The sequence below is a fragment of the Ixodes scapularis genome, unplaced genomic scaffold, assembly GCF_016920785.2.
Source record: "Ixodes scapularis isolate PalLabHiFi unplaced genomic scaffold, ASM1692078v2 PGA_scaffold1__304_contigs__length_218370807, whole genome shotgun sequence".
Lineage (NCBI taxonomy): Eukaryota > Metazoa > Arthropoda > Arachnida > Ixodida > Ixodidae > Ixodes > Ixodes scapularis.
In genome coordinates, this window is record NW_024609846.1 from 89,978,050 (window position 1) to 90,005,162 (window position 27,113).

Sequence of the window (27,113 nt, forward strand, 5' to 3'; positions counted from 1 at the left end):
TAATCCTTCCGATCGGAGCTCGGCGATCTGACGTCACCGCATGCTCTCATCCCCTCCTCTCCCTCAGTTGCTCACCGTATTGCTTACGCCACCCACTTCGCCGGTGTGAACCTGAATGAAGCAGGGATAGCTCGTGAAGGATGGGCGATGCAAGAAGAAATAAAGTCGATGCAAAAGCTCGTAATATCTGCGGGAAAGCCTCCTTCCCCAAGAAACGACACTTGGATCCGCTCAATGCACCGCGCAGGCATGGAGCATCAGGGTGAGCTTTGTTCCCGCAAGCGCCGATCAAAGGCAAGTGCTGACAGATGCCCCATGTTTTCTGTTACATAGAGCAGGGCCGGATTAAGGTACGGGCTAAGGGGGCTGCAGCCCTGGGCCCCAGGCTGTCAGGGGGCCCCATGCTGTCCCCTGAAAATTTAAAAATGTTAGTCTTTTTTTTTTTTTAAAGAAAGTTTAGGCAGAGAGCAGAAGAAACACTCCGAAGGACCTCTTGCGCAATGGCCTTCTCGTTCTCTTTTTTGCTCAACAAGGAAATAAGGATGCCATAAAGTTCCCGTCTATAGATCAGCTGGCGTTTGTGAGCTCGCTGTACAAGAGCGTTCCAGAACAACAAAATTTAACACGGCCTCCCATGCCCCTTGTTAGATCTTTTGTTTTTTTAATTGGAGCTTGATTGAAGGACGGTTATGGAGCTTTCTTTTGTACTGTGGCCCCCCTAGCGTGTTTTACGGACAATTGTGGGCAGGAAGTTAAGGAAGTGTTAAGCAAGCAACGCAGATGGTTCACACATGTTGTTTTAAACCTTTTCGCGAAAATCCATATGGAGTTTATTCCAGGACGATAAGTTTGGACCAAGTGAAAAGGTGCCCGTAAATCTGCCGGACACCGTCTCTATAGCCACCAACGACGAGGCGTTTTAAGGAGCCGGCTCTTAAGGCGCTCCTTAACAGTTTTCGGTGGGTAATGACTGCAAGGAAGTGCTCTGGAGTCGATATCTGGTCTGCCAGTGCAACTGAACACTCTTCCTTTTAGCGACTGATAAGAATACTGCAATAGTTTCACCAACCTCTGAGGCATAACCTTTTAATTTTTAACGTTGAGTCGCAGAGCAAAATGGCCGCCGATGTCTAAATTACTGCATTTAAAAAGAACAAGATTAGTACTAAATTTCATGCAAAACATTTTTCCCATTCAAAAAGACAGCGTGTAGATACAAAAAGAAAACATCTCGATTCTCATGATAAATTCTTTAAACGCACATGTGCCCAAACGACAGCGGTCAATGTCTTAGAATCGCACGCAGTTTCTCCTATGCTTTAAATGTGGAAGTCTGTGTTTGTTGGCGAAACGAGGGTTCAGTTATTACAAGAGCGTTTACGAAGTAGTTTGATCCCGAAAAAGACTGCTTCAAACACCGAAATTTCTTTCTTGCCTATGTCAATCCCTTCACTGTTCACACCAGTAATTAACTAACAGAGGGCTAGCTAGAAGTTAAAACACTTCCAATGATTTGGAACAATTACAAGAATAAGGGCTCTAGATTTTCGTGGCAGCTGTCGATTTGCGAGGCATGCCATTTAGTTTAGGGTAAGGGAAATTAGAATGGGAATTTTGCAGGTACCTTCTCGGTTGCTGCATAACTCAATTCATGGGTGATTAATGGTGTCACTCGACATGTTAGCAAGAGGGTCACCTGTGCTACAAGTCGACATCGCGACCAATTTGTGTAAACTTAGCCGGGCATGTACTCTATGAATCCAGCTGTAATTCTAGTCAAGCAAATTCATGAGCAGAGTCAACATTTTAAACGGAAGCAATTTAGTGTCTTTTGTTGTTGTTGTTGCTTTTGTAGTTAAGTAGCTGGATGTGAACGACAAACCCTAATATTTTCCGCAATGTTTATTTGATTTCAGTTTTATATCTCAAAATTACTATATTGTAAATCGCTGGAGGGGTTGATTATTTGCGAAGTAGCTTCTAAACAATCGCATCCGCTCAATGACAGCAAGGAAAACTTGAATTCCATTGAATCTACGGATCTAAACAAGGCTCGACAATAATCATACGATGAAACATATCTAGATTTAACAAGTTAAAAGATATACATATTCCCGTCGTCATCGTTACCTCCACCACCACCATCATCACCCCCACCATTATCATAGGTAGAGGCCTCATAGCAGCCTAAGCCCAGGGCCCCGAAATGCCTTAATCCGGCACTGACATAGAGGAATCGGTTCGTTCGTATATTGATTTATGCAGCTACGCCATTTTTTTTTTTGAAATTTTTCCTTATTAAGTTTTTTACTTCGCAAAAGGTAGTGACAGAGCGCTGCACGCCTTGGTAACAAATCTATCACTCAATAGTTGGCGGGCACCGACGACCGCCGTCATAATGAGCCACGTCCTACTCTAGTAAAGCAGTCGGCATCAAGCGGCCTAAATGTTAAGTGTAGCGTCTCTCACTCGATTTCTCTGCATTCGGCAATATCACACGGCGCGTGGAGGCAAAAAAGGCAAGAAAGCTGCCATCGAAGCGCGACTTCGTGCCTTCATTCCTGCCTTCATGAAGACAGGAACAATAACGTTATTTTGTTTTCTTTCTTTGAAGTGTCTGAAGTGCTTTGCGCTACCCAGTGTCCTCGAGGCAACGAGCTGGGAACTATAGTCCGATACGTCTACTTTTCCGCAGAGCAAATCAGTCTACGGACGGAGCTTGGCGAAGTAAGTGGTTGATAATATACTTAATCCCCCCCCCCCCCCCCGAAAAAAAAAATAAAAAAGATAGATCCACGTTGCGGTATTAAGCATGACGTAAGCACGTAAAGTGTCATGCTTAGTCATGTAGGCATAAAAAAAAAACCAGTTTGCTCTGTGACACTAAGTGTCAAAGAGCGAACTGATATTTTTCTTATGTGTACTCTAAACATATTATCCGCATCGTCATTCATCGAGCGCCCTCGACAGATTGCAGTGATAGGCTCTCCGAAGAACTCGGCGGGAAAATAGACGCACCGGACTTCGTGGGCACTCACCGGTCCTTCGCATAGCGGTTCATAACGTCGCGCTCGTTGGTGCTGCGAATCCGTGTCCCGATGGCGAAGGCTCCTATGTTCCCGGGTCGTCGCGTCCTCTCGGTCTCGGTGTCTGTGTCCGCGCGCCCTGCTGACGACGCTTTTGTGCCGCGGGAATCCGGAAGCGCAGCAGCGGCACGGACGAATCTCCCAGATTGTGTTTCTTTTGCTTGTCTTCTGCTCCGCGGCCGCGCGGGGCGAAGCAACCACTCTATAACGAACTGGTGGAAGCCGTCTGACGGGTCCCGGGCCCGATAACGGCGTCGACCGTTCGCCGCCTTCGACGCCAGACGCTGCCGATGGCCTTTAAAGTGACAGCGGCGCATTCATTCATTGGACCAGTCAGCTGTTGACCTCGCACCACGTGACCGTGCTGTCCCCCCGACTTCGGGTACGCAAAGCGCGTAGTGATATTTGGCGCAGAGTCGACGGCTGATTGGCTGAGTCGGCGCGCATAATTTTGGGCGACGCTGTCAGCTGTTGGGACGATCGGTGGGTAAGTCTCTGTGGCGGCTGGGGTAACGGCGCTTCCGTCTTGGGACCTGTCCTTGTTCTTCGTCGTTGGGCGTTCCGGGGTGAAGGTCGGCCGCGACACGGCTAACGACAGCGCTCCAGAGTCGTGCCGAGGAGAGTGCGTCTTTACAAAACTCCGCACGCCCGAACGGGTTGCAAGTGCTCTGCTAAGCCAGGACTGCATCGTTTAAAGTAGCGACTGGGTTTCGGTGACCTTTACTTCCGTTCGCACTAAGGTTATGCCCTACAATCGCTCGTATATTCATGGTACTGTCCTTAGAGAAATACCTATGTTTGTAAGTATAACCCCCCCCCCCCCCCCCTGTCATACACAAAACTAGCGAAATGCGTTGTCAGATTAACCAAAGGAACCTTCATTTCAAATAAAACGGAAATCCGGGAGTCTAAACTCTAAAAAAGAGGTTTGTGAGTTTATTTTCCTCCAGCACACAGAGAATGCCAATCACGGTCACGTGGTGTTATGTCGGCACACTGTTCAATGAATGGCACAATACTTCGTTCCAGCTTAAGTAAACACGCAGTCGACGCTACGAGCTAATGGGATCAATCAAACAGCGTCAAAAGCACAAGTCACTAGGCCTTTTCTGCTTGTCATTGGTGCAGCAATGTAGACCACGTACGGAAACATGACTAACCCGATGATGGTGCGGCTGCGTTTGGGACAGTATGTTCCCGAGAAAAGAGAAGTGTTTTTCGGCCTGGGTAAATAAACGATATGCATCGCAGAATGCTCGAACTCCGTGAGAATGTGGCGCTAGAGGTTGGGATAGAATGCGGAAATTTGAGATAATGAGGTTACCTGAATCAAAATATAGTTGAGAAAAACTATTTTTCTTTATGAACCGACGTCCACCTAAGCCTAATTTCATCCAGACAAAAACAAAAATGACATTGTAAGCGCCTGTAGCGTCAGTGGAACAAACTTTCCAGTAAGAATTAGAAAACAAAATTCACTTTCTTGCAGAAAAGTTTTTTATTGATACAAATTCCACAAACGTTCACAATATCATTTCTTGTTTTGACGATATTAGGCGTAGGTGGACGTCGGCTTATGGAGAAATTTAGTTTTTCTGAATTATCTTTTGATTCAGGCAACGTCATCTTCTCAAACTCTTTTTGCGTTCTATACCAACCTCTATAGCTACATATTCTCAGAGAGTTCGAGCATTCCGCAATGTATAGTTCATTAATCCGGGCCGAAAAACAGAGTTGTCGTTTCTCGCGAACTCCCTGTATATACACTCCGTACCGTGGCGTGGTTCGTCGGAGCTGCGAGTCGAAATTGCGGCTGACTGACGGGTGGCTGTGATCCGCATGACGCCGAAAAGCACTTTATAATTCACGCGGTTGTTGAAAGACGGCTTCTCGTGTACGCTGAAATAATCGACTCAAAAGGCTTGTTAACTGAACTGAAGTCTGCCAAAGCATCGGTCACTCAAACGTATATGAACAAGCTGTTGCGACGTTCGGCTGGCATATCCTCTGTTCCGTGTTCCACGGTGTATTTGTAACCACCCTGAGCTGGTTTGTGATGCTCTTCAGAGGAGGCTCGTTGAACACTCCAGAAAATGCTTGCGCATCTATAGTTTTCCAGAGAGTACGAGGTGCTCTCTAAAACAAACTAATGTTCCCACAAATTATGCAACTAGCCAATCACGCAAGGAGAGATTAATGTCTGAGTGTGTGAAAGAAACAACTCAGAGCACGTGGAGAGAGCTCGCGCAAAAGAACCCGAGGACCCTGGGCTAAATCTTCACCCCTGCCCGTTTCGATATGAATTAGCATCGTACCGGCGTACGGTCGTGCATCACTACTGCGTGATGCACGCTAAAGACTTCCAGGCTAGCGAGGGTACTGCACTGGCGACATTTTTCGTCTACAGCTGAGATACCGGACAACTTTCGGCTGTCTAAACAAGCACACGACATATTTAGTTACTAAGCGTCGCGATCATCGGAAGGATTCAAGCGAATGACCTGCAATTACACCTGAAAAATGTGATGGGCGCAGGTGAAACGACATGCTCGTTGTTCCAGCGCTTGTACATTTTTCTTTTCTTTTTTAGGTCAGATAGACCGATCTCACCAAGCGCTCGGTGCATGCGTGGCGCCGCCATAACTTTAGTTCACAGAAAGAAAACGGCAATGCACGAGAGGGCTCGTGCTTTCTCGTGCTCCACACGCGCAGAGCTCCCGCGAAGTTGTCGCACGCACAGAAAGACTATAGTTTCCTCGACGCATTGCGGCAGCGGTGGCGTAGTCAAACTGGCTGGTGAGATCGGTCTATTGTTTTCTGAGTTTAGTCATTCGCTCGTAATTTTCTGAGGGGGATCGGTGGCCGAATGGGCTAGCGCACACCAACTCGGAGCTCGTGGAGCGAAAGCTCGCGCTGCGGAACCCAGGATCCTGGGGGGCAATGTTGCGCTTTTTGGACTCCCAGGAGACTTGGAAGAGGGAAGTGACGTCAACAACACAGCAAACGCAGATTGGATGTTGACAGAAGAAAACGAAATCAACACCCAATCTGCGTTTGCTGTGTCGTTGACGTCACTTCCCTCTCCCTAGTCTCCTGGGAGTCCAAAAAGCGCAACATAGCACCCCTGGGCTCAATCCCCACCCCTGCCCGTTTCGACCTGGATGAGCATCGTACCGGCGTGCGGTCGTGTGTCACTACTGCGTGATGCACGTTAAAGACCCCGGGCTACCAGTCGTACTGCACTGGCTAAATAGACCATTTGCTATATTACCCAAGCATCAAGGAAAATGCAGGGATTGGTGTTCCATGCGCCAAATAACCAAAATGAAGCGTTGACGAACGCGCGTGCAAGATGCCATCTGTTTTCGGTATTTGCTTTAGAATAGTTACTACTGCTGAGGTCAGCACGTGCGGCGCGTGGAACACCAATCCCTGCATCCTCCTTAATGCTTGGGTAATATAGCAATAGGTCTATTGCTTATCTACAGTAGGTAACAATGTCGCCATGTTCTGGCAGACTAACCTCCGGCTGTATAAATCAACTAACGACTAATTTGACTTTGACGTCCAGCATGCTTGTGAAGATGACCTCGGCAGACTTGCAGCTGCATGTGCTTTCTCGCAGAAGCAGACAAATTGTGACGACCAGATGTGCCGGTGCGTCGGCGGCTATTCGGCCTGGTTCGCGTTCGCGACTAATCAGTGTCGTGGCGGAAATCGCCGAACCGCGGTTACATTGCTAATACCTCGTACGAAATACAGGCTGTAGACACTGTATGAGGCAGATTTCTTCCAACGGTCCTGTCATATCGACCATGCAAAATATGCCCGCAGGCATGTTCGAAGCACATAGATGTGCGAAGCAAATAAGGCTCCGAACAGACGTGAGGTCTGTGTGCAGATCTCCAGTGGCTTACCGAACACGGCAAAGCGTAATTCCTGCATTACAGTTGACATGAACGGTATCGTTAAGTTACTGCGCGGAATCGGTGCAACCAAGGCCGTTGTAGCGCGTTATCTTTTTGTTATATTCAACGAATCTTCAAACGCAGCGATGGTTCCAATGGATAGGAAGATGGCAAACGTCACACCTGTTTTTAAATTCGGGTCTAAATCCAGTGTTGAAAATTATCGCCCTATTTTATTAACGTCGATATTAACGTCGTGCAAGTTGTTTTAACATATTATTTATAGTAACCTTTACTCGTTCCTGGATTTGACAAACTTATTTTCCCCCTTACAGCATGGTTTTCGAAGCGGTTACTCTTGCAACACACAGCTGGTAGAATTTTATCATCAGACATCCAGATCATTATAAATAGCAGGAAATATGTCGACTGAGTGTTTTTAAACGTTCGCAAGGCATTTGACACGGTGGCACATCAGTTATTATTGTATTAATTGGCTTTGCTAAACATAGATCCAAACGTCCTGAACTGGATACGAAATTATTCAGAACGTCGAGAGCATCGTGTTGTCCTAAACGCTACTATATCCAAATCGACTCGGGTTACGTCGGGTGTGCCGCAAGGGAGTGCCTTATAGGCCTTTGCTTTTTCTCATATACATAAATGACATCACCGAAAATGAACAGTCTAACATCAAACTGTTCGCCGATGACTGCGTAGTATACAGGGAAATAAACACGTCAGACGACCTTGCCCTATTACAAACCGACATCAACATTTTATCTTCTTGGTGCAATCAATGGAAAATGAGCCTAAATCTAAGTAAATGCAAACATATTCGTTTCTCGAGAAGCAAGCTGAACAATTTTCAAAGCTACCGGTACCGCTTTATGCACTGTGTTCGAATATGTTTACCTAGAAGTGCTATTCGTAGATTCCCTAAAATGGAACAGCCACATAGAACGTACAATCGGAAAGGCTAGTAAAATGTTTTATATTATCCGACGAAATCTTAGGTCCGCATCAAGAAACGTTAAATAAACACTATTTTTCTTGGGCAAAAACGATCCTTGATTACGCGTGCGTCGTGTGGAACCCTTATCACGACTTCCTTATAAATAAACTAGACGAAAATTCAAAATCAGGCCGCGCGCTTTGTTCTGAACAACGATGACCTTTATGCTAGGGTTACAGATATGAAAGCTATGCTGGGATGGGAAACACTCGAATGTAGAAGAATCAAACTAAGACTAAAATTCTTCCACCGCTGTTTCTCACAATAAAACAGGAATTAATAAAGCCACCTATCTTATGGAGCCATCCTACGTCTCCTCCCGTTGCGACCCTACTAAAAAGGTCGCTGTACCCACTTACAGGACTGACAATTTTGCTAATTCATTCTTTGTCAAAACCGCGGGAGAGCGGAACGACCTCACGGAAGATAATTTGTCCATTGATAATAAGGATTTGTTTTTGGTTGTTGTTGCTTTTTTTCACTTCTCATAGTGTTTTCTAGAAAAGAAAACTACAATAATTCCCAAAGGGCGATGTAGGTACGATGTAAATAAATGAAGAAAATAAATATATTTGTGTCGTCATGTTCGTTGCGATGTGTTCTTGTATGAGCAGTGCGACTTTAACGTGTCGAGAGCACTTTGTGCGTTCCTAACCGGGGACAGAACACGTGACGCCTTGTTGCGGCCATGAATTGGGGCGGTTAGCGTTTTCTAGGACAATTAGAAATGCAGAGTGAAAAAAAACAAAACAAAAACTAACGTACGTTTTTTACATTGCGAACACCGGGGATCAGGTCTGAAAGAGTATTAAAGTTCCACGAAGGAATCATTGAACGGTCCCTTTAACTAACGTCGCTCGTATCGACTGCATCCTTTCGTTTCCGCCTCTAAAATTTTTGGGATTCAATTATCGCAAATATGACCCCTCGGGCTTAATTTGAGAAAAATTGGGGCCGCTGAAATAAAGGTCGGGTTTTACAGTTCTATCGTTCGCTTTAAAGCCTTGCTGCCATCATATAAGTTAAGCTTAAGTCATACTAGGTTGGAACCGCTTACAGTATTTGACAGCTTAAGAAAAACAGGGCGTGGCGTGTTGAGAGCACCTTAATAATCTAAACCAATGAGGTTGCGGGATCGGTCGATAGGAACCAATCACGAAGCAAGAAGACTGAACATACGAAGCCACGCCCTACGTTTGTTAAACTCTTAGAAACGTCCGCTTTTTATCATCGACGAGAACGACGTGACCTTGAACGAAGCGGTCACGAACAGTTAACGTTCGAGGAAAAATAAATTAAAAGGAAGGCGAGTCGTGGCTTCTTCGGTAGAGCGCTGCCGGCAAGAAGAGTTCTTGACTTTTCGTGTAACGCGTGAAAGCACGCGGGAAAGTTTCTCAGAATGCCCACTACAAACCTAAAAAAAAAAAAAAAAGAAACCTAGCGAAGCAAAAAAAAAAAAGAGAAAAGAGTGGCTAGGGAAGTTCAACAGAGCCAGACGGTCTGCAGAAGAAACTCTTCCCGCGGAGGACCCGCTTGAATTAAACGAGATGCAACACTCGGCTGCGGCTTCCTCCAAAGATAAAACGGCACAAGAAACGTAGATGCTCAAATACTATTATGTTTTGTTTTCCTTCTCATTGTTGAGTCTGGGTGTGATACTCCGCATTCTTAATCCTACGGGGGCGCTGCGACGAAAGGTGCTCTGGCAAACCCGTAGCTCTATTCTTATACGAATGGAAACAGAGAGAGAGAAGGAGAGGAGAGCGTGCGAGGAGGTCAGAACACCGCGAGCTCCGATTGGAATGATTTAGGGGTAGACACAAAGCTAGCGACATTTTTCTCTACTCACCATTGAAACAACGCGCTCCAACATAGGCGTCCGGCGTTCACGTTCGAACAATGGACAAAGCCAGCCATAACTTAGCTTCTAACCACTGATCATTCAATCCAAACAGAGTTCGGCGCCCTGACGTCCCCTTGTTCTCTCATCTCCTCTCCCCGAGTCTCTATACGTATAGCGTTTTGTTTTTACGAGCCAGCAGACCAACAGGTGGAGACATTACTGAAAGTACGTGTAAACACAAGGACGGACAAAACAATAGGTTCATTCGCTCGTAATTGGTCAACATATTTGGCAGAGGTATGGCTCTAGGACAATATGGTCCCAAACAAAAACCAAAGTGGTCCTACAGAACTCCCGCAGAGAAAATGATTCCGGATGAATCATTCTCGGACACGATGATGTGAAATGCCACAAGAGAAAATGAGCCCAAGTGTTTTTCTGAATGCATTGCACTTTCTTTACGGATCCTTTCTTTATAAATTTCTAACGCGTTCAGAGTTTTACTCATGAATCTTGTTTTAACAACAAATATCACTGTTTTCTTTTTTCTTTTTTTTTTTCTTTTTTTTTTAATGGTCCGTTCAAACCACGAGATATATCTCAGGCAGCTTTATGGCTAAAAAAGGCAAAATGGTCGGTTAGAGCGGGGATTATATCTAGCGTTACCACCACCCGGAATCTATCAAGAAGGTACCGTACATTTAGCAATTTTCATTCGTTGATTTATGTCGACTTAACCTTATGTATGTCGACTTAACTTATGATGTCGACTGTATGTCGACCGTAACGTTATGATGGGTAATTTCCGAAGAGTCAGAGAATTCATCGTCTATTATCGTAACATTAGCAGCACACTCTAATTCGTCTCGTCTCTCGATGTCGTTCAGACAGTAGTTTTTTTCGCTATCACGCGTGACCTCGACTTTGTTAATAAACAGTGAATAAAAATTTAAAAAAATAATAATGTTGTGACGAAAGTGACAATAAAACAATGAATCCGAGATAGCTGAATCAATATCATTTCCCATTTTCAGAAATGTATCGCACTAAGCAAACCGTGACACATTAAAATTCAATATATCTACCTGAAGATTAAATAGGAAACTTTTATTTTTAGTTTTCGTCCATCTTCCTACAACGGGCAGAACTTTCCAGACAACAATCGTACCATATCAGTGCCTCCTATAGTCCGTTTCATGCTATGATGGACCACGGAGGACGCTACGAGCCATGGAGGTCAATCCAACGCCACGTCAAGCGCACCTTTCGAAAGGGGCTCAGAGCAGAGCTGCGTGCGGGACGCGCAGTCACGTGGTAAGTTGAGCGCGTTAGATTGGCTAGCGTTATAGCGGATACCGTCCACTGCAGTCCATCGTCAAGTGAAACGGAACATAAAAAAAAAGGACCTTTGCACTCGTGGAATCAACGAATTGCCGGCGAGGGATTCGGTGACTTTGGCGAAAACCAATTAGCGGGTGAATCCCGTTCCCGAGCTCATCGGCGACTTTGGTACCTTGTCGCGGGAGACAATTATACGGTACGGGGAAATCGCTGATTGAGCAAAAGATATCAATCGCCGCGTGCTCACTGTTCGCGTAACGGAAAGGCCGGACGGTGTCACTGTTGGGCCCAGTGACGGATTGGCTCCGAGTCGCGTTGGAATCCTGGGGTATATTACGCAACGTCAATCGCCCCCTCGGAAACCGTTCGAGCCAGCAGTGTAAACAGCGCGGAATGGAAGGATTCGTCCGCACGTCGACTTCCTCGCAAAGCGTGCACGCAGAGAACCCACTTGCTGCAATTTTGAGTAGAGTTCTAGAAGGCCGATTTCGAGCTCCGGTAACATTATCCGATAACGATACGATGCATGGGCGCAAAGGCACCGGCGGAATATCGGGCAAAGTAAAATTTGGGAGTTTGACGTGCCAAACCAACGACAGGCATCTGGCACGCCCCAGCGGAGGACTGAGTATTAATTTCAACCACCTGAGGATCTTTTGACGTGCGACTGAAAGCTCGATTATACGGCGCCTTCTCCGCAATAAGCCTCAGTCAGATTGCGGGCACCTCGGCCGGGATTCGAACCCGCCACATGGGGATCCGTAGGCCAGTGCTCTCTCCTCGGAGCCACCGAGGCGGCTTTCGGAGTATGGGGCAGCGTATTGGAAGTAATCGTAATGATATATTAAAACTTCATGTTTTTTACGGCTGGTGTTCGATCACTGTGCTTTTCTGCAATTACTGAATGAATTCCCCTTGGAGTTGTCGACTACCAAACTGCGGGTGCGAGAGGGGAAGAAACGGGCTTTAATCGATGTTCGTCGAACTTTGTTCTTACTGAATGCTTTCTGTTCGCTTCAAGGCCCGTTCACACGTACATCGCAGCATTGGCTCAGTCCTGTTAGTCAGCGCCGAATACAGCGCTGACCTTGCTGATAAAGAGCTGACTTTTCGACAGCGTTGGCGGTAACGCGTTACAGGCAACGGCGTTACCGGTAACGCATTACTAGACAGTTTCTGTATAGCGTTGCTGGCTCTAGTATAGCGTACGCTAAGAAACGACCTGCTCGGACCGAATTTAGTTGTGCGTTACGTTTCTGAGTGAACATCTCGCACGATCTTGGTTAAATTTGCAACAGCCGTAGAAAAATCCAGAAAAAAAAATATTGAAAATGAAAACGTGTCTAAACATTTTATTTCAAATAAACCAAACCGCAGCTGCCTCGCCAAGCGCGCTTTTCTGCGGAGTACAGAAGCTCCGAGCCCGAGTGCGTAGGCGAATTCGATCATGGAGCCTCCGTTAATCGTCCCGTGGAAACGGCACCTTTCATGAATGCTGTTGCGGAATAAGATCCATGACCTACTGATGTCCGGCGAAGCGAGAACTTCGGCGATTTCTTGAAGAGTCGTTCGTCCGTCGGCGATGGACTGTGCGAATAGGCTTAGCGTTGAGCAGATCGCAGCGTTGGCGCTCATTGCGAGCGGTGAACATTTTTAGTGTGCACCCCTTCAGCTGCACGGCAATCTGATTTGACCGCGTAAAGTACCGGAAACAATTGCCTAGCTGAACATTGCGCAATTTCACGTAACACAGGACTTCGAGAACACCACGTCGCCCTTGCTGCGCCACTCGAGGTAACCGCCATCTTGAAACTGGCGCTCTCGTTGGGCCCGAGATCTCTCGAGAGCTCCCGCAAAGCCCGCTAGCCCGCAACGCGAAATCCCCAGCGTTGCGTGCGTACGCAATACGCTAGCCCTTCTAGTGCGTTCTGTGCATGCGCACTCACGACCCGCAATTTCCTTGCGTACGCAAAGCTCTATCTAGCGTACGGTCCACTAAAACTGTCTACTATCTTCTGTGACGTAGTAACGTACACGTTACTTTTTCAAAGCAGAACGGGTAACGTGCATACGTAACTTATTTCAAGTAACGGGTAACAGAGTTAAGTTACTGGTTACATCTTTTTTCCGAATGCCAAGAGAGAAAAGAGGTGACAACCAACTAAATCGCGTCTCGCGCAATCAAAATTGCACCAAAAAAAATTCCCATAAAATTAATTTTTGACACGGGTGTTCCAACCAGAATGTTAAATAAAAACTTATTTTATTTTTAGGTGCCCTTTAAGTTTAGACGCAGTCGACGCTACAAGCTGATGGGACCAATGGGATAGCTTCAAAAGGGAAAAGACCAATGGGATAGCTTCAAGAGGGCAGGGACCAATGGGATAGCTTCAAAAGGGAGGGGACCAATGGGATAGCTTCAAAAGACCTAGTGACTTGCGCTTTTGACGCTGCTTGGTAAATTCCATTAGCTCGTAGCGTCGGCTGCGTCCGAACATAAGCTGAAACCAAGTATAATGTGCCACTTGTCTGGGTCATCCACGCTGCACCGCACTATCTTCTTTTTAATGTTCTTGAGGCATCAAGACTCATTGCACTCATTCCACGTTCCTTGAAAATTTTGCCCCCTTTCCCCGCGCAGAAATTTCCACCTTAAAAAAACCCCTGCGCCCACGTCCTTCTTTCCCAGTGTAAACAAATGCTGTTAATTAAAGAAGAAAAAAAGAACAATGTTACCGTTACTTTCTAACTAAAAAGTAACGCACAAGTAGCGTGCGTTACATTTTACCAGTAACGGTAACAGTAACGCGTTCCTTTTATTCTGAGGTAACGAAGGTCAACAACGCTTTACTTTGTTTTGCAAGTAACGAGTAACGTCTTTCGTTACCTTTTTTTTTCGGCAACGCCTACAACATTGCTTTTCGCTATGATACAGCGCCGCTTCGGTGCTAAGTTACTTTCGGGTCAGCACTGCATCAGCACTGATCTTGGCGTTCATCTATCGCTGCGCCGTATGTGTGCGGGTGAGCCGGGCTCAAACGAGAGAAAGGATAAAGGCGTGCAGCGAGTGACAGACCCGTAAATAAAGCACTGAGAACAGTGGAAGGTATACAGAAAGGTGCAAGGCCATCCGCGCGCTCCACGCTCCAAGGGAGATGTTCCAAAAGCCACGGGTCACACTGCTAACACATCATAAAGAAGGCAATCTGCAGAAAGTTTATGGGAAGCGTTTTTACACACGCGATACGGTACGATCGGCCCTCCAGTACGAAGTGCGCGTATACGCGAGTCTTCTATGGCAGCGCATGCGCAGTTCGTACCGGATGGTCCATCGTACCGCATCGGATGTGCAAAAACGGTTCCCTAAAACTCTCTAGTGTCTGAGGCGCATGACGGTGCGCCTCATTTATTCAACGAAATCTTTCTGCGTACATTTTCGAAGCCTACATACGTAAGAAACAAACATATTGTATACTTGGAACATGCATGAGGCGGGTCCAACGGTAATTCTGTCATCATGTCTGTAAAGAACACCGAGTTTGTGTACGATGTATGGGCAGTGTGACAACGGCTGAACTCTCTGGAGAGGAAGCACCATGAACGCGGAGAAAGAAGGAAGAGGGGAAAGCCCATGGGAGTGGGCAAATGCAAGCTTGAAGAGTCCATACTCTTATTTTTTTCCTCATTTCGCGCCTTCTCTCGTTCTCCTCCTCTGAGTAAAGCTATCGCTGTACTTGGCTGGGGCGCACTTGGGGCGCGGATTGAGTGCTTCGTTATCGTTCGACTCGGAGTCGCGTTTAATCGGTGAGGACGCACTAGTTTCAGGGGAACACTGACTTGGCACCGGCGTCCCATTCGTAACCTGCATTTGTCTCTTTAGGTGCACCTAAGAAAACAATAGTCACTATTTTTTTTTTTTTTTTACGTCGCAACGCAGAGAATTCGGGACAACGGCCTTCTTTTCTATGCGCTCTAAGAAATCGGAAGCGTCTACCTTACCGCAAAGCATTTGGGAGACCCCATCGCTGCACTCTACGGAGGGAGGTCGGAGAATGACGCGGCTCAAAATCTGTTTAGGCCTAAAGAGAACAGTATGCGCTGTGCACAAATTGCGTTTGACTACGTCCGAGTGAAACAAGACCAGTTTTCAAGAGTCTTGTAACGGCTCAAGACGGCTGCACTGCTGCGCAGCCGGTCGTAAGCCATCATAAGATGCTTAAAATGGGTTTTTAGCCCCTCCGGTCGTAAGCAGTGGCATGTGTGGTGACCGGGCCTTTAAAACTCTTTTCAAAGCCTTTAGCGACTTCTTACGACCACGCAGGTGGTTGTAAGCGGTCGAAAGAGTCTAAAGAAAACAGTCGTTATAGGCTCTCCGGTCGCAATCCGTTGCCAGTGTGTGGTCTAGCAGTCAAGACTGGTTCACACACTTGCAAGCCTGTTGGGACAGCTTACGACCGCGCAGCCGGTCGTCAGCAGTTACAAGTCTTAAAAACCAGTTTTTAGCCTCCCCGGTCATAAGTAGTCGCGATCGTGTGCACCAACATTCGCAGTGCAGCGATTTACTTTTGCAACTGCTTTGCGGCGACGTAGACGATCCAGGTTCTCACAGTGAGTACGCTAGAAGCTTCTAACCGTATATGTGCGCGACCTTCATGCCGCTCCGCTTCTCCGTCTTCTTTATCCGAGCGCGACACCAAGCAGCGTTACAGTCGGTGAACTTAATCTATCGTCCCTAATCTATCCTCCCGGATCTGCGTCGCGAGATTCGACTCCAAGCGCGTTTGATGAGGCGAATAGTGAGTAACGAGATCTCCGGCGTTCGCCGCGGAAACACCGTCAACCTGGGAAGTTGGCAATTGGATCGGACACCGTCTCCCGGTGCCCTCGGCTCATCGCACACGCCGGGCGCCCTGTCGACTTCGCAAAGTCCGGCTTGTTATGCGAGTCTCTCGATCCAGAGCCGCCTTGGAGCATTACGAGCCGTTGACACGTGGACAACGGAAAACACCGCTGCGAGTCGGGAGGGGGTGGGGGGTCAAAGTCTTGGCTGCCGATCGGATTACAGAGCGAACTCGACCAATCCCATTTTGATTATTTGAGAGCATAGAGCTAATTCATATAATAATCCAGAGGAGATTGTCCTATGCATTTAGGCCGTTTCGAAATGGCGGGGCACAGACGCTGAAATTGATGGTATACGGATGGAAGCTTCGACCTTAGAAACCAGCACATTTGGCACGCCTTGAAGAATTCTCATTTCAAACGTACGCGAACGTCGTTTTCAAGGCGGTTTTCTGTCTGCTTTTCTTTCTTACAGCTCAACTCGGAATGCAAAAAAAACATATAGCATACGCCAGTAATGTGATTGGCCTAAGCCGTTTTGGAGCACCTTTCAGAGCAGCCAAAACAGTGTTTTGGAGCAGCAAAATTGGCCTCTGAAGCAGCCAAAACATTGTTTTGGAGCAGTAAACACGGCTTTTGAAGCAGCCAAAACAGTGTTCCGGGGCAGCAAAATTGGCTTTTGGAGCAGAAATTAGAAAAATAAAAATATTTCTTTTAAGTGCGGGACAGATGAAGGGCACTTTGCTCGCCGCAATAAACAAATTATGGTCAAGATATAGACCACCTGGGAGTCTCTCAACATGTTAACTGAAATGTCAGTGACATGACACATTTTGCAATGCTTCAGTTAAATTATAAATATATATGTACCCGCTATAGATAAATAACAGCCAAACTACACATATTAAAATTTATTCGAAAATGACCAGCTTAGTAGAAAATATCACAGCATTAGGTTTTTACTAGTTATATAATATAATAAAGTGAAGCAGTCTCCAACTGATGAAACACCTAACTACTGCAGTCCAATGCGGAACTGTACACAAGAAAACGCAGCATTATGACTAAACCTAGGTAATCAACACTTCGACACAGCAGTTCAAGTTCAAGAGGGATTTTCGTAGTAGCGTATAATTTAAACAATAACAGGAATGTTGAGGACCTTGCGGAGGTCCTTACGTTTCAGTTTAGGAAGCGCCATATCGGCAGCGACGTGGGGACGAAAACACCCGACGTCATGCGACCACGGTGACTGGCAGGCAAGGACCAAATATAGTTTACCCACGGCCATTGCTTTCAGGAGTGAGTGCTTCAGCTCACAAAATAATGTACCCCCGCCGCGCAAAAACGTGGTTTCCTTTAACAGCATTACGGCATGGCTGGTACCCAGCACGCTTGCGTCGAAGCGTCCGCACACACCTGCATCAGCGCTTGCACATATCGTTGTAAAAATTTTAAAGACGCGAGACTATGGTGTTATGGTGCCTGGATCGCGTTCCAGGCACCATAGCGAGACGAGACCCACGAGACGACGAGGGCGCGAAACGAGAAACGGCGAGAAAAACCATGCAAGACTGGATATATAAACGATTGATGCAGAGTACTTTGTGTCGGGCGGCCGCTTGCGCCTCTTAGCTCAGACATGCTTAATTACGGCACACAGTTTAGTTTCGGTTATGAAAGGCGACCGAAATTGGTCCTCTGGCACAGGCTTGGCGCAGATAACCCATTTCTCGGCAAAATGTAGCAGGATTTAGCAGGGTTAGTCCCTTGTCGCAGTTTGGCGCAATTGGCGCAGCAATCACATCACTGCATACGCTAAACATATAGCGTACGCCGGCTTCCGTGACGAAGCATCTGCGTTGCTGTGCTTTTGGCCAATGGGAATTTAACTGCCGTTTCGCTGCTACAGACGGTTCCAGACAACGTCCACTTCGCTCCATGGGACCAGTTTCGCATTAAAACGGCGGCCGTGCATTTTCTATGTCCTACACCGGCTTTCTCGTCGTCTGCACACTGCAGCTTGCGAACTTGCTCCCGGGTGCTTCTCGTTCACATATTCCAAATTTGTTATTTATCGCTATATTTTCTTGCTCGTCGCCAGCCTTTAGACGCTTTACACACGCGCCAAATTACAGCCGCCATTGCTGACCTTCTCTTGTCTTACCGAGATTCCGAGCAACTGAAAAGGTAAATGACGATCCTCTACAAAGGCCAATGCTTTAGAAAAGGACACAGTTGAATCTAACATGGCAATAGCCTGGCCTGCTATGGTAATGATGAAGTGAAATAAACGAAATAAGAGGAGACAAAAACTGAAGGTCAGTTATGGCGGCGTCCATGCACAGCTGCTGCAAAGCGTCTATAGAAAATTGCAAGCGGCGTAACTGGCCGCCACCATGCCTCTGATCGTGAGAGCATGCCCGTGCAATTGCAAGCTTTCCAAAGCTACGTCCACACGCACGCTTCATGCGCTTGCGTGCATGGGGCATTACTCGGGCCGCCATGCTTGCAATTGTTTATACAAAGAATAAACAATAGACGTATTGCTAAATTACCCAAGCATCAAGGAGAATGCTGAGAGTGTATGTACACGCGCCACACGCGCGCTCGCCTTCCCCGTATAAGGGATTCGAAATAAATAACCAAAATAAAGCGTTGACGAACGCGCGTGCAAGAGGCCATTTGTTTTAGGCATTTGCTCTATTACAGTTACTGTTGCAGACGCCAGCACGTGAAGCGCGTGTAACTACACTCCTTGGTGCTTGGGTAATTTAGCAAAAGGTCTATTATATAGACCTTTCCAGAAAAGGGCTGCTGGCCGGTTTGATTTTCAATGTTCGTGCGTATCGCGCGTGATTTGCTCGCTTTCCGAAGCGACGCACACGCGCGTGCTGAGCTGTGGATTTGTAAACATTGGAAAGGTCTATTGCAAACATGGCTTATCCCCGGTGCCCCGTGCCTGCAAGCATGTGCATCGTGCACGTGAACATAGCTTTTGGAACACTGTAGTTTTGGCAAGCCCATAAATGCACGCACTTGCCCGCACGAGCAGAGACATGGCGGCGGCCAGATACTTCCTCAGCGGTTTTGCGTTCAGCGCGCCACCTGGGAGCGAGCTCGCACGCACGCCTTTTCCGATCTTGTGCTTTCCTTCGCACTTCCAGGTTGCACGGTGTGCAGCAGTCTTGCTGTGCAGCCTAACAATGATCCCGTAACAGGGCCGCTAGACTGACCCGTGAAAGAGGTTTTACCGTGTGTATGTATCCAGGATCTCAAAATATTCGGGCATTGCGAAAGTTTCCAAGGGGCACCAGTTGAAACGTCATGCTTTGCAGCTACCGTAATACAACGAGTGTGAGCTGTCTGCCTTCACGATAGTAGTTGTCACATATATAGTACGGATATATCAGTAAGTTTGAGTATTGCAATACGCGCAACCGCAAGCACTGTGCGTCTACGTCAACGCTGTATGTTCCACAATGCGCGTGCGCGGGAGCCCAAACTCAGTCTTGGATTGGCCCATGGCGACGACGCGCATGCGCTGCGTGGAGCACGTAACGCTAACGCTAACGCTTCTATGAACGGTTCAAACGGTTTGCTTCTGTGCGCAATACAAAAACGCTCTTAGCAGCGCCATAAACACTTCAATTTTACTCGGGCTTGAACGCAAAACGAAAGGCAGCGAGCTGGCGCTAAATGGACAAGACAACTGAGCTCACAAACTGTCAGCGAATAACCGTTTAGGAGTGTCCTCACTCCCGAAACGTCGCCCGCGTGTCCACACTAAAGGCAGGCTCAGCTTTCATCAATCTCGAGGCGGCACGTCCCACCAACTATCGACAACACGCTCGCTCTGGGCTTCCGGAACGGGCGACACCCAGGAAACAATCCCTTCTGGAAACGGAGACGTCAAAGCGGCCGCGTCTGCATGCTCGGCGGCGGATGGCCTGACAAACGCGTTGCTCCCTTACTCTCTACTCGGTCCTGCGTAGTGCACTGCACCGCAGCGTTGTCGACGCTCCGCCGGCACTTCCTTTCCGGCACGAGAACAACGGGTCGTGAGCGTCCGAGAAGCTCCCACGGGGAAAAGTCGGGCTCACGTCCAACAAACGGCGACGACGGGCTTCCGCCGTCGCCGCAACCACCGGGACGGGGACGGGGCGGTGGTGCGTCTCCGAAAGCGTGGTCTCTACGGATAGAAACCGAGGGAGAGGAGAAAACGAGAGCGCGCAGGGAATGATTCGAGGGTAGGAACAAAGCTATGCGGAGAGCGAGTCATCTGCTTCTTGCGAAGGAGTTGCAGTGACGTCAGAACGACATCGAGCTTTTATCGACTTAGATTGAAAGGATGGAAGATAGACCTCAATGCTAGATGTCTCGAGGTCCACCCATTACTTCTCCAATTAGGCAATAAGAGCTCGGCGTTTCAGCGTCATCGCAACCCCTGTGCAAGAAGCAGACGAACTTGCGCTCCGCATAGCTGCCTTTGTTTCAACTCACTGTTTTAACGCGTTCGAACGCGAACACCGAACGCCGGCGTTCGATCGCGTTCGAAGAAGGAGATGAGACCACAAAGTTAGCTTTGCCTCTACCCACTAATTACTCCAACCACGAGCTCGGCGTTCTGACGTCTACGCGCGTTCTCGTCTCCTCTTCTCTCTACCAGTTTCTCCACGTTTCATGCGTTGGCCACAAATGTAATTATACAGTCCGAAAACTTAAGAAGCACATACCGAGGCAGGTCTCGAGATTCTTATTATAGCTCGTACACTTTAAAAAAAGTCTGCGAGTTAACTTTTTTATTTTTTTTTGCAGAACACAGACAGTTTATCTTGTCTAAAAATGGAAGGATACCAGCGAATGACAAAGGTGGGAATGCGATTAGAACGAAAACAATGTGATGCACCGGCACAATGAGCATGACGTGTCCCATGTTCCTCGTCCCCGCCCACGCCGAATTTTTTTATTATTTTTTATTTAGATTTTTTTTTTTATTATGGGCTTTTTTATTTGTTGGGATCAATTCTTTGTTCGCTATGATTGGCTACTTCCGTCTCCTTCCGAAAAACTAAACCAGCCATTTTTTTTTCATTTTTTTTAAATGTGTGATTGTAATTCAAACGAGATTGCGTCGTTAAAAATAACTGACGCGATGAGGACGGCAGGAATGAGCTTTAGTTGCCATGCCTCCTACTTAAACTTTCTACTTTCGACAACGCTTTTCGGCGCCTCGCGCACCTCGAACGCGCACGCGTAACCAAAGCACGGCGGAAGGCATGGAGCGCGTGCTGGAGGCCGGGCGCTGCAAATTCGCTCCCTGCCGTTCTCACTTCACGGAACTATATAGGGAGTATTCACTGGCGGCCATATCCGTGTGCGCTGCTGCTGAGCGCGTGCTGACGGCGAGCTTCCGCAGTCCTTTTGGAGCGTGCATATAGCACCATCAAGGTTGCCGGTCTTAGCAGGCTATTAATGTGAGCTCGTTCTGAGCATGCGCTCTAAACATCGCCCTCAAATATGGCCGTCCAGTGAATACCTCCTATAGACGTGTGCAAGCACGGCCTCTGGTCGCCGCCTTCCTGCTGCTGAACACCTTCCAGCGGCGCGGAGAGATAAAAACGGTGTTTTACCGCACACCAGAAGAGACGACATTCAAGATGGCTGCGCCCTTGTGACGAACGTGTATACTCCGTTCAAGCTGGGACCGCAGCTAGAGCTACAGACACGAGCTAGCCCGCGCTCCTGGCTTTGAGACATGTATTTCTAGCGCGAGCTTTCGTTCTGCAGAAGAACGTTTTAAAGAAGCGACCTGGAGCTCTCGTGGTTGTGGCATTAGCGGCTATTAATGTGAGCTCGTTCTGAGCATGCGCTCTAAACATCGCCCTCAAATATGGCCGTTAAAGGTTAACGGAGTATTGGCGACATGCGCGATCGAAAGCGTCGCTGTGGTCGGCCTTCCACGACTGGCCGAATGCTGGCTATGACGTCAGCAAAGGTTTTCTCATCGACAGAAATAAGAGGAATGTGATAACTTCAATTCTGACGGTGTTGACTTCAGCACGCAATGATTTCAAGCTTCCACCACGCTAATTGCAAACACCATTGAACTTGTTGTCTGCTAGATAATGACCTCACGAGAGGTAACCGTAGGAGGGCGCCACCAAAACATCTCGCAGCTAATAGAGAATGTTATTATCGCGCCTCATTTTAATGAGGTTGCGACATAGATAAACAAACACTCCAAACTACAAAACGTTTCCCGCAAAGGTAGGAAGATCTTCCTCGCCACCCTTCCCTTTTCTCCTCTGCCAGACGGCAGGGAGACTCCTTTTGTTGCTGCATCTTGGGGCTGGATGAACGGGATGAGCTACCGGTTTATCCAGCCGTGGGATGCAGCAGCAAAAATGAGTCTCACCTTCGTCCAGATACCATGAGAGAGGAGAAAACGGGAAGGGCGGTGGGAAGGATGCGGTTATTTATTTTGTATGCCGGTCTTCCAGTCCAGACACACCCAACGCTACGATATGTTGAGACCAATCAGACTGCGTCAAAAGGGCACCATCATGGTATTGGTCATGTTGCTTTACGAGTTCTTTCATCACTGGACCAACCATGAACAAAAGAGGCCTAGCGACTTGCGCTTTCGACGCTGTTTGATTTGCCCCATTAGCTCGTAGCGTTAACTGCGTCAGGACTTAAGCCGAAACAAAGTATGCACCAAGAAACTGAAGAATGGACGAGACGAGAGCGCGCGGGGACCTCAAAACGCCGAGTTCTGGTTAGCGGGTAGACCTAAAGCTCGCTGCCTTTGTCCCGATGCATGGCAAACGCGTAAGGACGCGGAGCGCCCAGGTCCAGCGTTTGGCTTTAGCCTTTAAAAGCATTCGACGAGTGCAGTAGAAACACAAGCACCCTTTGTCTCCACTTATACTATTCGAAAGCTTTATGGAACGCGGAACGCCGGCGTCCGGCGTTTGGCTTTCACATTCGAACGCGTTCCACGTGTGCAGGGGAGGCAAAATCAGCTAGATTTAGGCGCCGGCGCAGACCGACATTCGTCGGCCACTACGGTCGCCGAGTAGCGCCCGAACGATGGTGTTTACAGTCCAGCCCTGACCAACGCTGGTCCAGCGCGCCCCGACGAACTGCCCCACTTTACGCAAGCGCGTCTCCGTGGGCCGTGGCAACCGCATCGTCTTTACGGGTTATCTATGGGCGGTAGCTTGCGCCATCTAGCCTAGATGTAATCGGTCAGTGTGGTTCGTCTTCATGTTGTCAAGTCACGCTTCGAAACAACCATTCGGTGTAGGGGTTAGCAGTTCAAAAACAAACAAATGATGGTGATAACGAGTGCAAACCAGCATTTATTTTCTCCTAAATGCCACACAAATGTCAACGAAAAAAAAAAAAAAAAGCCCGATAATCGTCGAATTTAGCTGCTTGCAGGTTCGCCGGAATCGTGCCAAGCGACTCCGGCGATTTTGCCGGAATGCTTCAATGAAATCTATGCACACGATATCCCACAGAAACCTCTTCCTGACAGGTATGCGGTATGTTATCATCATAGTAGGTGTAAGGATCAGAGCGTATGTTTTCCTTAATTAGTATTGTTTTGTCTTCCACCGCTTGCCAGCATTGCCGGGAGGGTCACCTCTTCGAGGGGAGGGGGTGCTGGCGGTGCGCGAGAGCGAGCAAATGGCCCCTCCGCGAGCGCGCGCGGCGCCGCCGCGCGGAAGGAATGTGTCCCCTTGGGGGACGTAGGCGGACCCCCGGAGGAGCGGGGTCTGGGGAGGTGGAGCGGGGAGAGGTCCCGGAGTCGGCCGCGGACGTGTGTCGTCCGCAGGCCCTTTGTTCTTTGTTAATAAAGGTATAGTTAAAAAGCATGAAATCGTCGTCGCTGCCACTGCCTCGCCATCGAAGTCACCAGCCGCGATCGGGGAGAGGATCTTCGACAGCTGACGTCTCTCCCCACCACAACAAGAACTTTACTGTAGGCTTTCACACTGACTTGAAACAGACACCGAAGAGAGCCGACGATGCCTAAATTACGCAATGTACGCGTTCGAAATCGTAACGCGCTTTACAAAGCCTATACAAACAATACAGGATTCAGTTTAATTGTCATCGCGTATCGCTACTATCGTTTACAAGCTGAGACCATTTACAAGCTGGGACAGCCTAATTGAAAATTTCTGGCCGGCCAAATATTTCAGAGGTTTCCGTGACCGCCGTTTTCGTACATTCGACAACGCTTTTTCGATCGGGAACGACTGCCGGTGAGTGCGACTGGCACATGATTATAAATAGCACACACATTAGGTCATCCTTAATTCTAATTAATCCTACCTCTGGCGCGTCATCGAGCTTCCAGCTTTTGCCGGCACCCCAACACCACGCCTCACCATTACCGGAGGTCGATAGGCCTATCGAGAATCGAGGGTAGCGCATCCTCGGAGCGGTCCACGTCCACGCACACACTCGCCCAGTCAAGCACACGAACGTTAAATATGCTAACCAACACGGGAACACGACAACAGCACACGACACACGACAAGAACGACAGGTTCAGATCCCAGAAACCAGCATCTCGCACACTCTGACCGGCCCCGACGACCCCGCCAACAGGATTCTCGAATGAGGCATTCGCGCGGGGGCTTCTGGGATAGGCTCCGTCGGCGCCGTCGTCGTCCAACGTTGAACGTAGAGCATGTCCAAGTCCGTCGCAAGCTACGACGTCGCGCGTCGAGCTGCTCAGCGCGGCGCCGCGTTCAACTTGATGTTGGAGTTTAGACACCTTGTTCGCAGACAGCGTCAGCGAGCGTGAGGCGAGCGCGTGCGTTCGTTGATGTTACGGCGGAGCATAAACAGCCTTTTGCGACGGCTTACAACGGGCTGCATTGCAGCGCAGCAGGTCGTAGGCCGTCGCGAGAGGCTTAAAGACTGGTCTTGTCAAAGTCGGTCGTAGTCAAGCGCAAGTGTGTGAACGAGAAAGAGAGGTCGGATTAAGGGGGGGGTGCAACGATTTTAAGATTAAAATAATTTGCATCTCGTCATTTCTACGTTGTTTATCGTGTCCAGGAGGATATAGAAAACGTCTCCTTTATTAAAACAGGATCCATTGCATAATCGCAAAGCGAAAGTCGAGCTTTTTGACCCACCTGCAGCCGGGAGTGGCAGCCGAAGGAGCTAGGGCGAGAAGATTACGTGACATCGCTCGGCTCTAAGCTGTAGCATAACGCCCGCTAATGTCAGCAGAGAGGGGGAGAGGAAGCATCCTCCGACACCGCACCCCGAATTACGTCACTAGGAGTAGACCAGGTGAAGCCCTGAAAACTGGAAGTAAGTTGAGGAATGCCAGAAATGGCAATTTTTTTTTTTTTTTTTTTTTTTTTTTTTACACGACAACTAGGACACGCAGGCAAAATCGGTGTTTTGTTCTCTCCTTTAGAAGTGTCAGAGGGCAACTTCCACATATTTTTGGCGGATGTCCAGAAATCGCTGCACCTCCTCTTTAATCGCAATTTTCACGGCCTACACTTGTGCCTATTGAAATGGCTGTCGTCTTGATGATCGTCAAAGAACAGCAGTACGAGGTTGGGTCTGCGACGGATGGAACTCCTCGTACTCCTTTCCACTTTTGCAGAGCTAACGCTGAAATGGAGGTGACCTTCACTCCAGCGTTCCTTTTCTGGTTGTGTACAAATTCCCCCTCTCGTGTAAAGCGCGTTATGTCGGGCGGACTGGAAGATGTTTAAACGATAGGCTCAGACAGTAGAGAGGGTTGTGTACAAAATTTCCCTCTCGCATAAAAAGTGATATGTCGGGCAGACTGGAAGATGTTTAAACGATAAGCTCGGAGAGAATAACTACTCTCTTGCTGCCACGGCTGACACCTCCCGCTATATTGCTAAGTGTACAGGGTCCTTTGGTGACGCTACAATTTAAAAAAAAAAAAACTAAGAATAGAATGACAAGAAAAGATTTCGAGGCTTTTGACATTGTTACTCTGGGAACCAGCGCGTACGTAAAGCCTCAATAGCGCTTTCAACAAAAACAAAAAAAAAAAAAAGATTGCATTTTTGCGCGCGAGAGTGACAGGTGCCCACGTGGTGACGTGACGGCTATGGGGGTAATAGAACAATGGGTTGACGGATGTCTGACTGATAGTGCACGTTTGGTTTCTTCCTTTCTTTTTCGTCCTTTCTGTTTCAAGTAATAAAAACTTCAGTTTCGGGTCAGCGTTCGCCCCGCTTGCAAGTTCCTCCTTGTCCGTCCGGTTTTGTTTCTTTTCCCCCGTTGTTTCTACGTTGTGATTAACGAATACGAACCAGCTCAACTCTCGACGTTATTTTACTTAAACGAACTTTTTTGTGTCCGAAAAGCGCTAAGAAGCAGCACGTATAGTAGGTGTCGTAAAAAACCGGGGGCGTTGTTTCCCTGTCTGCTCTGAATAGTAAGGACAGGAAAACCGTGGGTCGGTGACACCGTTTAAACATCGCGCGTCTTCTGGGCGCACGAGTCGGCCACTCGACCGTCGACGCCGTCCCAAGAGACGCGCACGCGGCGGCTTCTTCGCTGCTGCCGCCTTCTTTCTCCTCTTCAGCGCGAAACAGCGCCTCGCCGCCAATATCAGCGCGTGCACGTCACCACTAGGCCAAGGTGCACTGGGCTCAATCTCAAAGGATCATGTTGTGCAGTGTTCTGGGAGGTATCTTTAACTCCAATAAAGTAGACGGAACCAAGTTTTCGAAGTACGTGTTAAATGAGTGCTTCGCGGCAATTCAGAGTTCCTCGACAAGATCTTTCGACGTATTAAGGTCCATGTGCACTTCCACGGAGTAGCTTTTGACTGCGTTTGGCTGCATTGGGGTCTGGGTGGCTATTTCGACTGATCCGCTACGTGGGCGCGGCTTTCTTGGCCAACACACTTCACCGTTTTGTTTGCTTTTTCCCCTTTTTAGCAAGATGTAGTTGTTTTTATGCACTATTTAGCATCCAAGATTTGGAGAAATTTTGCATTGGATCCTAGAAGTGGCTACCCCAACGGTGTCTAGAATGCGTCTTCGACTGGCGTG

The 27,113-nt window shown here is 48.0% G+C and overlaps 1 protein-coding gene across 2 annotated transcripts in view; it reads right to left on the bottom strand.

Moving 5' to 3' along the window:
• Positions 1-27,113, bottom strand: part of LOC120836841 (neprilysin-2) — a 202,838-nt gene that overhangs the window by 116,511 nt on the left and 59,214 nt on the right. Inside the window, exon 1 of one of the 2 annotated variants that reach the window (XM_040205924.3) lies at positions 3,039-3,159. The exons of the other annotated variant lie outside the window; for it this stretch is intronic. Within the exon in view, the coding sequence (XP_040061858.1) occupies positions 3,039-3,061 (23 nt within the window). The 5' untranslated portion in view covers positions 3,062-3,159. Of the gene's footprint in view, positions 1-3,038; positions 3,160-27,113 lie in introns of those variants that run through there. 2 annotated transcript variants of the gene reach the window in all.